Raw genomic sequence first — 12,469 nt, 5'->3', positions numbered from 1 at the left:
GTCCGGTACCCTGGAGAACTGTCCCAGCTGGCCTCAACCCCGAGAGCAGATCTGATTTTGGCCATTCAAAGGGGCACGTGGGGTTGAGGTTGGGGCTTGTTTCCTCTGTGGTGGAAGGGCAGGTTATGTGCTGTGGGGCACAGTGGGAGGACTCAGTCCCTGTGGGGAAGGAGGTGGGTGAGCAGGTGGTTAGAGAAGCAGTTCCAGGCAGTTTAAAAGACGGATATTTTAAATCTGCATCAGGAGACGTTATGGAGGGATGTGCCGCAGGGATGTGGTGAAGCACTACACTGGCATAATTGTGGTTCAGTATGTCCCTTGCCTTAATTGAACTGAGTTGCCTTAATTAGACTGAAAATGCCAATAAAATTAGAGAACAAAAATTGCCAAAACAGATTTGGTGGGTGATGGAGTACCAACCATCCTTCATTCTCATTACAGTCAAAGGTTGGCATTTCCCCTGTTGGTTTCATATATTTGCTGTTTATAGATTGAAATTGAAAATCTGGAAGAGAAGCTAGTTATTTTCCTGCTTCCAGGAATCAGGGAGTCAGAGGTTGGGGATGGGGTGGAGGGAAGGAGATCTACCTGAGCTGCTATTTTGCAAAGCTACAGTATCTCAGATCCTAGCATCAGAGGAGAATTAAACACAGGGCACCTGGTGGGAAGGTTGTGGAGACCTCAGCAGACATGTGTCTGCAAGCTTTGCTCAATGAGGAGGTGAGGTTGGAGGAGCTGGAAACTGGTCTGGGGTCAGAGAGCTACAGACAGCAGATATAAAGTAGGTCTGTTGACTCCAGACTGGTGGTCTTCCTGTCCCCAGCAAGGTGCCACCAGAGGTTGGATGTGATGGCCTGCACAGAGGTGGCGGTGAGCCTACCGTGACTGACTACACATGGCACACATGAGGGGCTGGGGGGGAGAAGCTGTGTACCAGTGGTCAGCGGTTTATGTTTATTAAACCCCCCTTAATGAAGAGCTCTCCAGGGGCTAAGAGTATACTTACTCTCACTTTCTGACCATCTTTATATGTGTACTAGAGGCCCAGTGCATGAAATTTGTGCACTGGTAGGGTCCCTAGCAGCTGCCGGCCAGGTACTCCCTCCCTTCCCCTAGCCAGCCCCGCCCCCTGGTCAAACTCCCAGACAAACTCCTGGGCGAGGGGGCAATTTGCATACTATGCTTTTATTATATAGGATTTGTTCATGCAAATGACACACACCATATAATGGTTGGATACATTTTCGAGGCAAGGCCACAATGCTGGGCCAGATTCAGCCAGGCTTACCCTTCCCATTCAGCCATGGGGCTGGCTCCTGGGACACCATTATCCATGCAGATGTCAGAACCCATTTGATCATTGCCCTCCTTTCAGGAGAATGTTGGCATGCCTAATGCCTGAGCACACAACTTCTCTTTCCTTTTCGCAGAGCAATGAGTCATGGCCTTGATTCTTTGTCTAGGTATGTACCCTTTAGCTGCAGCAACTCAGGAGGCCGAGAGCAGCCGGAAGCTGACTCACTTGCTGAATGCTGTGACCGATGCTCTGGTCTGGGTGATCGCCAAGAGCGGCATCCCTTCCCAGCAGCAGTCCGTCCGCCTGGCTAACCTCCTGATGCTCCTCTCTCACGTCAGGCACGCCAGGTACAATCCGTAAGGGGCCCTTCCCCTCCTGGGTACATGGCGGGGAAGGGGGCGCATGTTCAGAGGGTGAAGAGCTTTGGGAAAAGGGTTTTCAAGTTTGAGGTGGATAAGGTAGAAATGTGGCCCTTAAAGGAAGATGAAGCCCTGAAAGGGAATGGGGGTTCTTCATCAGGGCACACACCTGTAACCAAAGGTCAGCACATAGTGGGCACCGAATGACTGTCACGTGGCTCCTTACAGGATCTTTATGGTATCCTGTGGTGGCTCATCTAATTCTTAGTTGCTGGGGATTTTAGCTTGTTTATGGAGTTCTAAAAGGGGCAGGTTCTTCCTTAAAGTGAACTGCCCCCCATCCCTGCACCACCCAGGGCTGGAGTCCCCAGGTCATTTCCTTAAAGAGGTTAAACCCAGCTTTCCTAGAGCAACTCTTGAGATCTGTGATCTGGGGAAGTGCACAAAGCCCTCCCTGAGAGCTGTTCTTGCCTTGCGATGGCACCAGGACATAAGGCTGAGGCCTAAGAGAACTGGTGAGTCCACAGTTCTTTGCAAGGCAGGGCCGCGGTAATGCTGTGTGATGTCCCATGGTGGCTTTGTGTCACCCAGGATGAGGGTGGCTTGCCCCGGGGCTGGAAGAGGGGAGATAGGAGGAAAGTCTAGGGGCCATGGGGAGGAACACAAGCCCCTCAAGAATGTTAACCAGGGTTAGGAAATGAGAACAGCCTCTGCCTCTGTTGAATGATCCTTCTGCACACAACCATTTGCAGAACAGATAGTCTATCGTAATCCCGGTTTCCATATTTGCGAATTTGCCCGCTTGCTAAACTTGATTTGTAAACTCCCAAATTGATTACTCACGGCATTTGCGTGATCATTTGGGGACAGTCACAGAGTGGCAAAACATTTGAGTTGCCTGTGCTTTCATCCCCAGCTGAGGTCAACCAAGGTCATGCTCTGCCTTCTTCACGCTGCAGCAAGTGTTCCTCATGTGGCCTCTTTAGTGCCATGTGTTTGCATTTTTGTGGTTGGAGATTTCATTGTCCACAAATGGCCTCCATGCATACTACCAAAGTGCCGTATAGTGTTCCCAAGGCTCTCAGGACCCTAACCCTGCATTTCCCTCAGGAGCAGTGGTTCAGCATCCGCCAACCCAGTGTCTAGTGACTATAGAGTGTAACTACCATAAACAACGAGCATCGATTGCACGCTGTGCCAGGCACTGGCAGGCCATTGTGGGTGGGTGATGGGACACCGAGGTCACAGGACATTGTCCTCGCCCTTGAGTGTAGATTATTGAAGGAGCCAGATGCAAGAGCCGTAGAACAAAGGGCTCAGAGAAGTGCGAGTGTCTGAGTGTATGCACGACTTAACGTTGAGTTCCTGGGGCTGCATCACAGAACAGAATCTCAATACCTTCTTGTCCCCATAGCAACAAGGGCATGGAACACCTGCTCAGCATGAAGTGCAAAAACGTGGTCCCAGTGTATGACCTGCTGCTGGAGATGCTGAATGCCCACACGCTTCATGGGTGCAAGTCCTTGGTCACGGGGTCTGAGTGCAGCCCAGCAGAGAAGAGTAAGAGCAAAGAGGGCTCTCAGAGCCCGTCTCAGTGAAGACCAGCCCTGAGGTGAACAGGCTGCAGAGGTGGCGGCTGAAGCGTGAGCTCCCGTGCGATCGTGAGCCCCATCGCGATGGGCTTCGTCTTTCTGTGTGCTCCCTCCTCAGTCACGGTGGGCTCGGTCTGTACCATCCTCTCCCGACCTCCCTACTGCCCAGGAGTCGGGTGAGAAAGCCAGTTTTCCTTGTTACGAGGGGCGCATTGGGATGCAGTTTGTCTTGCTGGGCCTCATAGGATATCAGTGTGGTCCCTGTTTTACTTTCCATCTTTTCCCCACCCCTTTGGGAAGAACATCTTGGAGGTTTTGGAATGCACGGTGGGAATCTGGCCTGGAAGGGTTGAGAGAATGTGGCACTTGTAGGAAGTAGACTGACCTTTATTGTGCGACCCTCGCTGCCTTTCAGGATAGACCTTTGTAAGCTCTCTCTGGACCGCTTGATTGTAGGGCTGACAACCACCTGCCTCACAGGACTGATGTCAGCACTGTTCTGCTGAAGGACAGAGGGACTGTGACTGGGGAGCCAGTGCTCTAGCTGGGATGGGAGCCAGGTTCTTCCCCAGACCTCGCTGCCCTCTTAATTCCCTCCTGATGCGCATGCAGAGAGCCTGCTCATTATGTGTGCATGAGTGTGTGTGTGTGTGTGTGTGTGTGTGTGTGATCACGTTCGTGGAGGACTGTGGAGATTTAAATCTCTCTGCCCCTGGAGTTGCCCTTCCACAAAACTCCCTTGTCCCAAAGGGCCCGGTGTATGTGCTGGGGAAGGTGCTGTTTGCAGGAATAGGGTTCTATCCTGTGGGTGTTGGTGGCAGCCATGGTTTCCGGGGGCAGCCACAGCCACCCGGAGGCAGGGCTGTGTGTGCCAGGCACCCTGTCCCAGGGAAGGGCGAACAACCAGTGTGTCAGGTTCAGGGTCAAACCGTGCCGACTTGAACAAGACCTGGTTTGTGAACTCGACTTAAAGAAGAGAATAATTGCTTACTTATAGCCAGAAAGAATTCTTTACACCCTAGGGCTCTTTTAAAATATTTTCTTATCAGAATATTTATACGGTGGACTGGGTGAAATAGAAATACCAGAATATTTATATGGTAGACTGGGCGAAATGGAAACTTAGTAAAATATTAGTTTTTATTCCAAGCAGAACATAAATAGGACATGATGATAAGGCACCTCAAATTACAATTTTAACTTTTTAATAATGGACATTTTCGTACCAATTTTCAGGAACATAGTGAATGCATAAAATGAGTTACATCTATGTTTTGAAAGTGAGCAATTAAATAATCATGTGTGATTTTTGTGGTTTTAAAAAATTACCTTGTGATATGAGATTAAACACATTTTCTTCTTGAAAATAGGTTTACTGTGGCTAGCATGCTCTGTATTTCCTAAGTCATTAGAATAATTCAGTGATACAAAGGTTGGTTTCTGCTGGTGAGACCTTGAATACATCTTAATTTTGATATTGGTGCAACTTTACTAAAAGTTGAGCAGAACTGCTTCAGAAACACTGGGGCAGACATCTAGAGAACACACCATTGTCTGTATTCTGAGGTGGTCTGAAATTATTCTTAATGACTCAATGTTACAGCCTCAGTGAGATTCAATACACAAAATAAGCTTGATTGTTTAGGGTCCAGGGAGCCAGTGTTGTCCAGGTCAATTTTACTTCTTCTGAGTAGCTTAGAAGCCCCATGACAAATAGAGGGGGATGGGAGGCAAAGAAGATAGCCTAGCCTTGAACCATTCTTTGCCGATGAAATTCTCTTAATTGTATTTATAAAAGAGATAACAGGTTAAAAGCAAAACAAAACAACAACAAAAAACCCAGAATGAGGTAATGGAATGAAGGTCTTTAGGTTGATTATTGATGCCCAAGGTAGGCCCCGGGCTGGACTCGTGGCTAATGAAGCACCTTTCTATGCCACGTCTGTGCTGATCCAGACTAGTGCATGCTCTTGGGAAAACTCACCAGCGCCCACGGCCCCCTGTTCACAGATATTCCTGCGTGCTTCTCGAGGCTGCGCCTTCCACGGCATTTGGGCTCAGCGCCTCAGGGGGATGTGCCATCTTGGCAACTTCCTCTCGGCTCAGGCCTCACTTGCGTGTGCTGGGGACACAGGTTATTTAGTCCAACCCGAGAGGCCTGCGTGGTACTGGGCCTGGGCCGAGTAGGCTGTTGAGATAACATGGTCTATAGTTTAACGTTTTTTGTTTGTTTTAATATTCGAGGGCATTTTCCCACTTTCAGATGAAGTGTTTTGAGTCTCTGTGCCCATCTGCTCCAAAAATAGCCTCTCAGTCATTTCTAAGAAGAACCAGCGTGCAAGATCAGGATGCCATTTTTACATGTTTTGGGTAAACTCCTCAATGCCCATTTTAAAGATTTTATTTTAATAGCACTTTCTTTTTAAATGTCTTTTTGCAGGGTACCCATCCCCCAAAATGGTCCATGGACAACTTAAAATTCTCCCATAGCTATGCAAGGGTTTCAGTGTTTTCAAGTTCATTCTTTAAAAGGAATTAACGAGGGCAGGGGTGGGGAATGTCCAGCCCGAGGGCCGTATCAGACCCGTGATATCGTTTGGTCTGGTCTTGCCAAGGCATTAGGGGTTAATTAAATGTTTGACCAAATACAGCAGGCTAATTTTTAAGCTGATAATTTTGTATGGCCCACGAATGATGTTATAAATATCCAATTGGCCCTTGGCAGAAAAACGGTTCCCTATCCCTGAACTAGGGGGAGTGGGAGCTGACAACTATCAACAGGAATTGAGTATTGAAAAACAAAAACCCACCCAACTACACTTAAAAAAAAAATCTTCACCTGAGGATATTTTCCCCATGATTTCTAGAGAGAGTGGAAAGGGGGGGGGGGGGGCGGGCAATGGGAGGGAGGAAGGAGGGATAGAGAGAAACATCCACATGAGAGAGACACATCAATTGGTTGCTTCCCACATGTCCTTTGGTTCTCGAGTTGATGCTCTAACCAGTGAGCAAAACCAGCTAGGGCCCAACTACACCTTAATGTGTGATGGGACAGTGATCCACTGTTTTGATATTTAAGTCATCATTTAATACGAGAAACTTACTTTGTGGGAATAAGATTTGGGCTTATTTCCAAGCATGAGGTTCTAATATGGAGTCATATAGACAATTTTCAATTATGTAATTACCATGGACTATTCTCAATACAGAGGACATTAGGACAGTGTTCACTCAGGTTCCTCGGAGGGAACTGGCAGTGCCTGAGGGGGACTGTGTGGGCACCCCAGGGGCTGCGCTGTGAGTTTTCACACGTCGTTTTAACGGCATCTCCCTCCCCCATCACGATACCCCCTCGGTCTGGCCTGTCACATGCTTGTTGTCCACCAGGACTCCCTACAAAGGATTCAACCCTAAAATAATTTTGAAGAGATTTTTCCTGAAACATTGAAGTGGGAACAGAGGATTATCATTTGTCAGCCTAATAAGAGCAGGTCTGGAGGCTGACTGTATAAAAACAAAACCCAAAATCAAAAGCTCTGCAGTGAGACCCTTTATTTGGATTATTCCCCTGCTAACTCAGCTGGAAGGACAATTATTTTAGATGTCAGTAAAAAGCAACCAGTTTCCAAGTCTCGGCAGAGCTATCTTATATATTCATAGATATAAGCCATTTTCTAGCATGTGACAGTCGAGTTTGGTTGTATTTAAATTTGCTAAGGGACTTGTGTATGTTGACACCTTTTCAAGGTGAACCTTCCATTTCTAGGTCTGTTTTGAAACAAAACATTTAAAAAAAATAAGATTTGACACATTTCTCTAAACAGTGGATCACTGTCCCATCACACATTAAGGTGTAGTTAGGCCCTAGCTATGTTTTCTCTAAACATAGTAAAGGTTATGTGAAGGAAATTGTAAAAATACATCGTTTAGTACCTTAAAATATTTGAGCAACACTTACTATGTGCCAGACATAGTTCTCAGTGCCTCATCCATCCAGTTAATCCTCATAGCAATTACCATTGTCCTCTCTTTTTGGCTGTGGAAGCCAGAGAGGATAAGCAAACTTGCTCAAGGTCACTCAGGGAATAAGTGACAGAACTGAATGCAGGCCGTGCCGTTTAACTAGTTAAAAGGAAAACTAAGGAAGAATACATTTAGACTGCAGAATCCACTCATTAAAAGCAACCTGACAGTCATGGCCGCTCTGGTTTAAGTGGGGCCTGCTTGTGGCGGGGCCGGCCCCAATTTCTGGAACACCCTTATAGACACCAAGTTCCGCCCCATCTTTTATACATGTGTAAATTAAAGCCCAGAGGGGTAAACTGACCTGCTCAAGGTCAATAAACCTACATCCGGCAAAGCTTAGGCCAGATTTTGTCTTGTGGTTAGCATGATCCCGGCTGCAGGACTTGCATCTGAAGAGTCTCAGCGCGTAAGGGAGAGACGGCTAAGTTATAATTGCCTTTAGATCCTACCTTCTCAGCTTAGATGGGGTTCACATGAACTTTTACAGAATAGCATCCTTTTTTAAAAAAATACATTTTTATTGATTTCAGAGAGAAAGGGAGAGGGAGAGATAGAAACATCAATGATGAGAATCATTGACCGGCTGCCTCCTGCATGCCCCCTACTGGGGATCGAGCCCACAACCCAGGCATGTGCCCTGACCGGGAGTCGAACCCGAGACCCTTCAGTCTGCAGGCCGACGCTCTATCCACTGAGCCAAACTGGCTAGGGCCAGAATAGCATCCTTGACAGGTGGGAAAAATAAGATGCGTTTTGTTATTCCAGTCCTCCCATCCGGGGCTCATCAGCTAGTACTGTGGTCAGCAAACTGCGGCTCGCGAGCCACATGCAGCTCTTTGGCCCCTTGAGTGTGGCTCTTCCACAAAATACCACGGCCTGGGCAAGTCTATTTTGAAGAAGTGGCGTTAGAAGAAGTTTAAGGTTAAAAAATTTGGCTCTCGAAAGAAATTTCAATCACTGTACTGTGGATATTTGGCTCTGTTGACTAATGAGTTGGCCGACCACTGAGCTAGTGGGTAGTACTGCCCTCACCTCCTTTCATCTGTTACTGCTTCCCCCAGGTGCAGTTTCTTGGAAGTTTACCAGTTTCCTCATGTAAAATTCTCACATCTTCTAGGCACTGATGCTTCCCTGCGGAGTTTGGTTTCCTGTAGTGTGAAACACATGCTTTTTATTCTTTGTAGCTCTCCAAGTTGCTGGAATTTGGGCTGTAGTGGCAGCTCTAGAGATATACCTTCTTTGCGATATGTGATCTTAGAACCCTTTCTCTGGCTTTGGAGTCGAGGATCCCATTCATCTGTGGGCCAGGCACTGCTGTGTGACGTGGGTTTCCTTGATGGGCCGAGGCTTGCGATGCCGGCCCAGAACCGCCTGTTACCCGCACAGCCTCTGCGCCGGCAGGTGTTCCTCTGCGCGCGTCTGCCTGCTGCGGCGCTCAGTCCTGTCACCTTACTCAGTCGCCCTGTGTACCTGAGACTGTTGGCTGGCTATCATTTGTCATTGTTTTTCAGATGAATGCTTTGTACCATTAGCGGGCTTTTAAATTTGGGCCCTTTTACAAATGTTTGTTGTGTGAAAGAAGATTTTGAGATCTGCTTTCGGCTCCTCCAGGTACTGCTTTTTCTTTGCTGTGTCCCTTCACTGTCTATGGCACTGTTGCAGAAAGAAGTTTAATGTCACATAAGCTAAATAAAATGGTTTTCATAATTTTGGTTTTAAAACTGTGTTTGTTGGGAGTTGAGCATAAGGATTTTCAGGGATTAGGCTAAGCAGTGTTCCCATTCTATTCTGAATTCTATTTTAGGTTTGCAGAGCCTTTTAAGAATTGGATGAAAACCACGGATACTCTTCCTAGAAAAAGGTACATAAACACAAATGCTTGTGTACAATTTCAAGAGTTAAGAATCTCTGACTTACGCTGTTGAACGCTTTTTAGATGGTAGCAATTTAATCGTCCTCTAATCTCACACGTGTGATTTATGACCACAGGTGCTGTGTGCTCAAGTAAAATGCAGCCCACAAATATAAATATATAAATTTGGGTAGATTTTCTGTAATTATCTCATCTGAGTCACTTAGTATTAAGCCCCACTTTAGGGATGGGGAAAAAAAAGAATTCATTCATGCTGACGTTATCTTAATGAAACGTTCCTTTGTGGTGGGGAACACTAAACCTTAGGACAGTGTAAAGCAAATTAGGTTTAACAAACCTTTGGGGCTACACTGAGTTTCGTGTAGGAAGGCTTCCTTGGGGTGAGTGTTTATCCTGAGACTTGGTGTGCATAATTAGGCTTTAAAATGCAAACAACACTTCCTTTTCCACTTGGACACACCGGAGTCCCTCCTTAAGGGCAGAAAAGGTCTCCAGAGTGGTCACCTCCTCTGGTCAGAGAGGTGAATTATTTTAAAGAATTAAAAGACCCTGAAGTTACTTTCCCTCCATATCTCTTGGACGATGCCTTTCTGTAAGCTGCTCGTGACCTGCCGCGTCCTGGGGGTGTCTGATCCCCAGAAGTGGCGCCTCCGCGGAGGAGCTTCCTTGGCTTCCCCGGAGGTTTGTGTTTTGGGAGGAGAGAGCGGACTGAGGTTGCTGCTGAGTCAGTGGTATCTCCCAAGGTGCAGGTTAGGAACTGGTTCAGAAACTTAATCACCCTCTTTTTATTTAGGTGAAAAATAGACAGTGGTAGTGGGACTGGATGCAAAGCAGGTGGCTTTGCCTATAATGTTTGCTAAACACTATTTATTTGCTTTGGAGAGAGCTGGGAATAGAGAAATCTGGGTGAGATTATCCTTCCCTACAGGGTCACACACTGAGTAACTGCCTCATATAAAGGGGTAGGTCTCTAGATCTCATATTATTCTGTACAAAGTTAAATAAGTAGAATATAAAGCGTATCTCAGAACTAAAACCAACAAATCCCTCTAAATAGTTTAAAAATAATTTTTGTTCTCTGGGAGATTACACATACTATTTAGCTGCTTCGTAACATAATCCAGCACAACAAACGTGTGGCTATTTTTTGTTTTAATGAGAAACGTTGTACATACGACAAACAGCTTCAGGTATCTGTACCAATCCCCCCGTAGCCAAACAGTTAAAACCTGAAGCAGCACTTTGAATGTGAAAAGTCTTATAAAATTAACTTATAAAAATGCCCCTATCAAGTATGTATTTTGGCATTTACTGTACATTAGTCCAAAGCTAAAATCTGATTTTTCTTTAAAAAATCAAAGTTTACATTCATACAGATGCAGCATTGTTAAAAAATATGCACAACACATCCATGCAATATAATTTCTTTAAAAAACTTAAAGCAATATAAAAGAGCAGACCTAAGTACTGAACAGAAGATTTTGGTTTATAACCTGTAGCTCAGAACTGTCAGCTGACTGGAGTAAAATTCATTCTAAACATTTAAAATGGGGTTGTTTTGTTCAGTCAGCCAAGGGTGCACGTGAGTTTCTGAACCATTTCTAAGGCAGAATCTGCTTGCTTGTTTCTAGAACATATACTACGTGATGAACACGGACTGTTCACCTGACCATATTAGCTACATTTTAATAATGTTCACAAATAAGTCAGAATCCACAAAGTGCTTGGCTCCTCAGGAAACTGCGGTTCCCAGAGATCCCCAAACCAGTCCTCTCTGGCCGAGCCTGGAGGGAGGCGTCCGCAGCAGGTCCCTGGGCGGTGCTGCCGCTCAGTCACTCACAGGTCGGTCTGGGGCCACGAGCTGGGCTCCCGAGGACACAGGCTGGTGGTGGCGCTGCTGCGGGCTGAGCCTCTATGTGGGGGGTGGCCCGTTGGTGTACCTCAGCATGGGGTAAAAGGACCTGGCGAAGTTGTTGGCCTGCGTGCAGCTGTAGTCCTCCTCGGAGGAGGGCAGCAGGCAGGCCAGGAGCAGCAGCAGGAGCAGCAGCAGCTGCAGGGGCAGCGCCGCCCGGAGCACCCGGGACAGGAAGGAGCGCTGCGGCCGCGAGCGGCCTGGGTCAGCGGGGCCCGGCACCCTGGCAACAGAGAAGGTAGAGAGAGCTCAGCGGGAGGCTTGGAGGCAAAACCCACTCACGGTTCCTGACCCCCAGCTCATGTACGTAAGACACCCAGGACCTGAGGTTAAAATGGGACCAACGGCTGGGGTTCAGGTTTGGAAGGGAAGCCTCGCCCTTTCCAGATGGAAGAAAACCGGTTTTTACAAAGACCTTGATCGCGGCCTTGGTGAGCTTGGTGGGTGAACAGGGGCATTCAGGGCTGTTACCTGCCGGCTTTCCTGTTCTTGCCTTTGGTAGTTCTCTCTGCTCCGGTCTCCTGGATGAAAACAATCCAGTTAGCGACTTGACAATTTTTAGTTCTGTCAATGAGGAAACATCCTTCCTTAGGTGGGCTTCCTGACAAGCCTTGGCGACTAGAGAATTCGTTTGATATGAAGCTCTATGAGGTAAGTAAGAATTGGGCTTGTCGATCTGTGGTTACTGGAGACCGGGAAGCCTCCAGTTAGAGGGCTCCCCTCTTTCACAACCTGCCACCGTCCCAGAGAGGAACCTGGAGGAGGCCTTTCCCCACCGAGCAGCAGGCTGGAGCAGTCTATGGCGCCATGCATTCTCTAGGGGGGCCGCGGAGTCCCCCGTTCCTGTCCCCTCAGTGGCTTTGGAGACTAACCAGTGTGGTTCTCACAGCGGAAGGGCTCTCACCTTTGCCGGGGGAGCTGGCACGTACACGGCTGGAGGCTCGTCTCCAGCATCCACCTCGTCCAGGCCAGGCAGAGACGGGTCTGGGATCTGTAATCCAAACCCCACGAGTCCATTCAATTCAGGGAAACAGGTTCTGAATAGTCTCCACAGCACAAAAACGTGCTTCATGCAGAGTCTTCATCACGCCACCCCTTCCCCGCCCCCAGCTCAAATCTTCCCGGAAGAGGGGCTTTTTCAGACAAAAGGGAATGTATGTAAACAAGGCCAACTTCTTGCATTAACAACCCGCAGCACATGTGGGGGGAGGCTGAGGTCAGCAGGAGCAAGAGGGACAGAAGGAGCTGGCAGTGAGCTTGCACAAGTGCGGCCGGGACCACGTGCCAGTGAGACCACGTGGTCCTGCTGCACAGGAGGAAGTGTGAACTCTAGAATGGAGGGGCCACGGTTTGGGTGTTCTGAGCTGGAACACATTTTAAAGGCCAGAAAGCAGACAAATGAGAAAGGGG

At 47.6% G+C, this 12,469-nt stretch overlaps 2 protein-coding genes across 6 annotated transcripts in view; one reads left to right on the top strand and one right to left on the bottom strand.

Annotated features, from left to right (window-relative positions):
* ESR2 (estrogen receptor 2) overlaps nucleotides 1-10,154 on the top strand; it is a 49,496-nt gene extending 39,342 nt beyond the window's left edge. For both annotated transcript variants that reach the window (XM_079769576.1, XM_079769577.1), the window contains 2 exons: nucleotides 1,464-1,644; nucleotides 3,071-10,154. In XM_079769576.1, the coding sequence (XP_079625702.1) occupies nucleotides 1,464-1,644; nucleotides 3,071-3,254 (365 nt within the window). In that variant the 3' untranslated portion in view covers nucleotides 3,255-10,154. The remainder of the gene's footprint in view (nucleotides 1-1,463; nucleotides 1,645-3,070) is intronic.
* Nucleotides 10,155-10,282: 128 nt separating this feature from the next.
* The window catches only part of SYNE2 (spectrin repeat containing nuclear envelope protein 2), a 306,555-nt gene continuing 304,368 nt past the window's right edge, over nucleotides 10,283-12,469 (bottom strand). For all 4 annotated transcript variants that reach the window (XM_079769558.1, XM_079769560.1, XM_079769561.1 and 1 more), the window contains 3 exons: nucleotides 11,964-12,050; nucleotides 11,531-11,580; nucleotides 10,283-11,282 (listed from right to left, as the gene is read on the bottom strand). In XM_079769558.1, the coding sequence (XP_079625684.1) occupies nucleotides 11,060-11,282; nucleotides 11,531-11,580; nucleotides 11,964-12,050 (360 nt within the window). In that variant the 3' untranslated portion in view covers nucleotides 10,283-11,059. The remainder of the gene's footprint in view (nucleotides 11,283-11,530; nucleotides 11,581-11,963; nucleotides 12,051-12,469) is intronic.

This window comes from Cnephaeus nilssonii (genome assembly GCF_951640355.1).
Source record: "Cnephaeus nilssonii genome assembly, chromosome: 4".
In the NCBI taxonomy this organism is placed as follows: domain Eukaryota; kingdom Metazoa; phylum Chordata; class Mammalia; order Chiroptera; family Vespertilionidae; genus Cnephaeus; species Cnephaeus nilssonii.
Note: the sequence above shows the minus strand (reverse complement) of the source record. Positions and strands in the feature narration are given on the sequence as shown.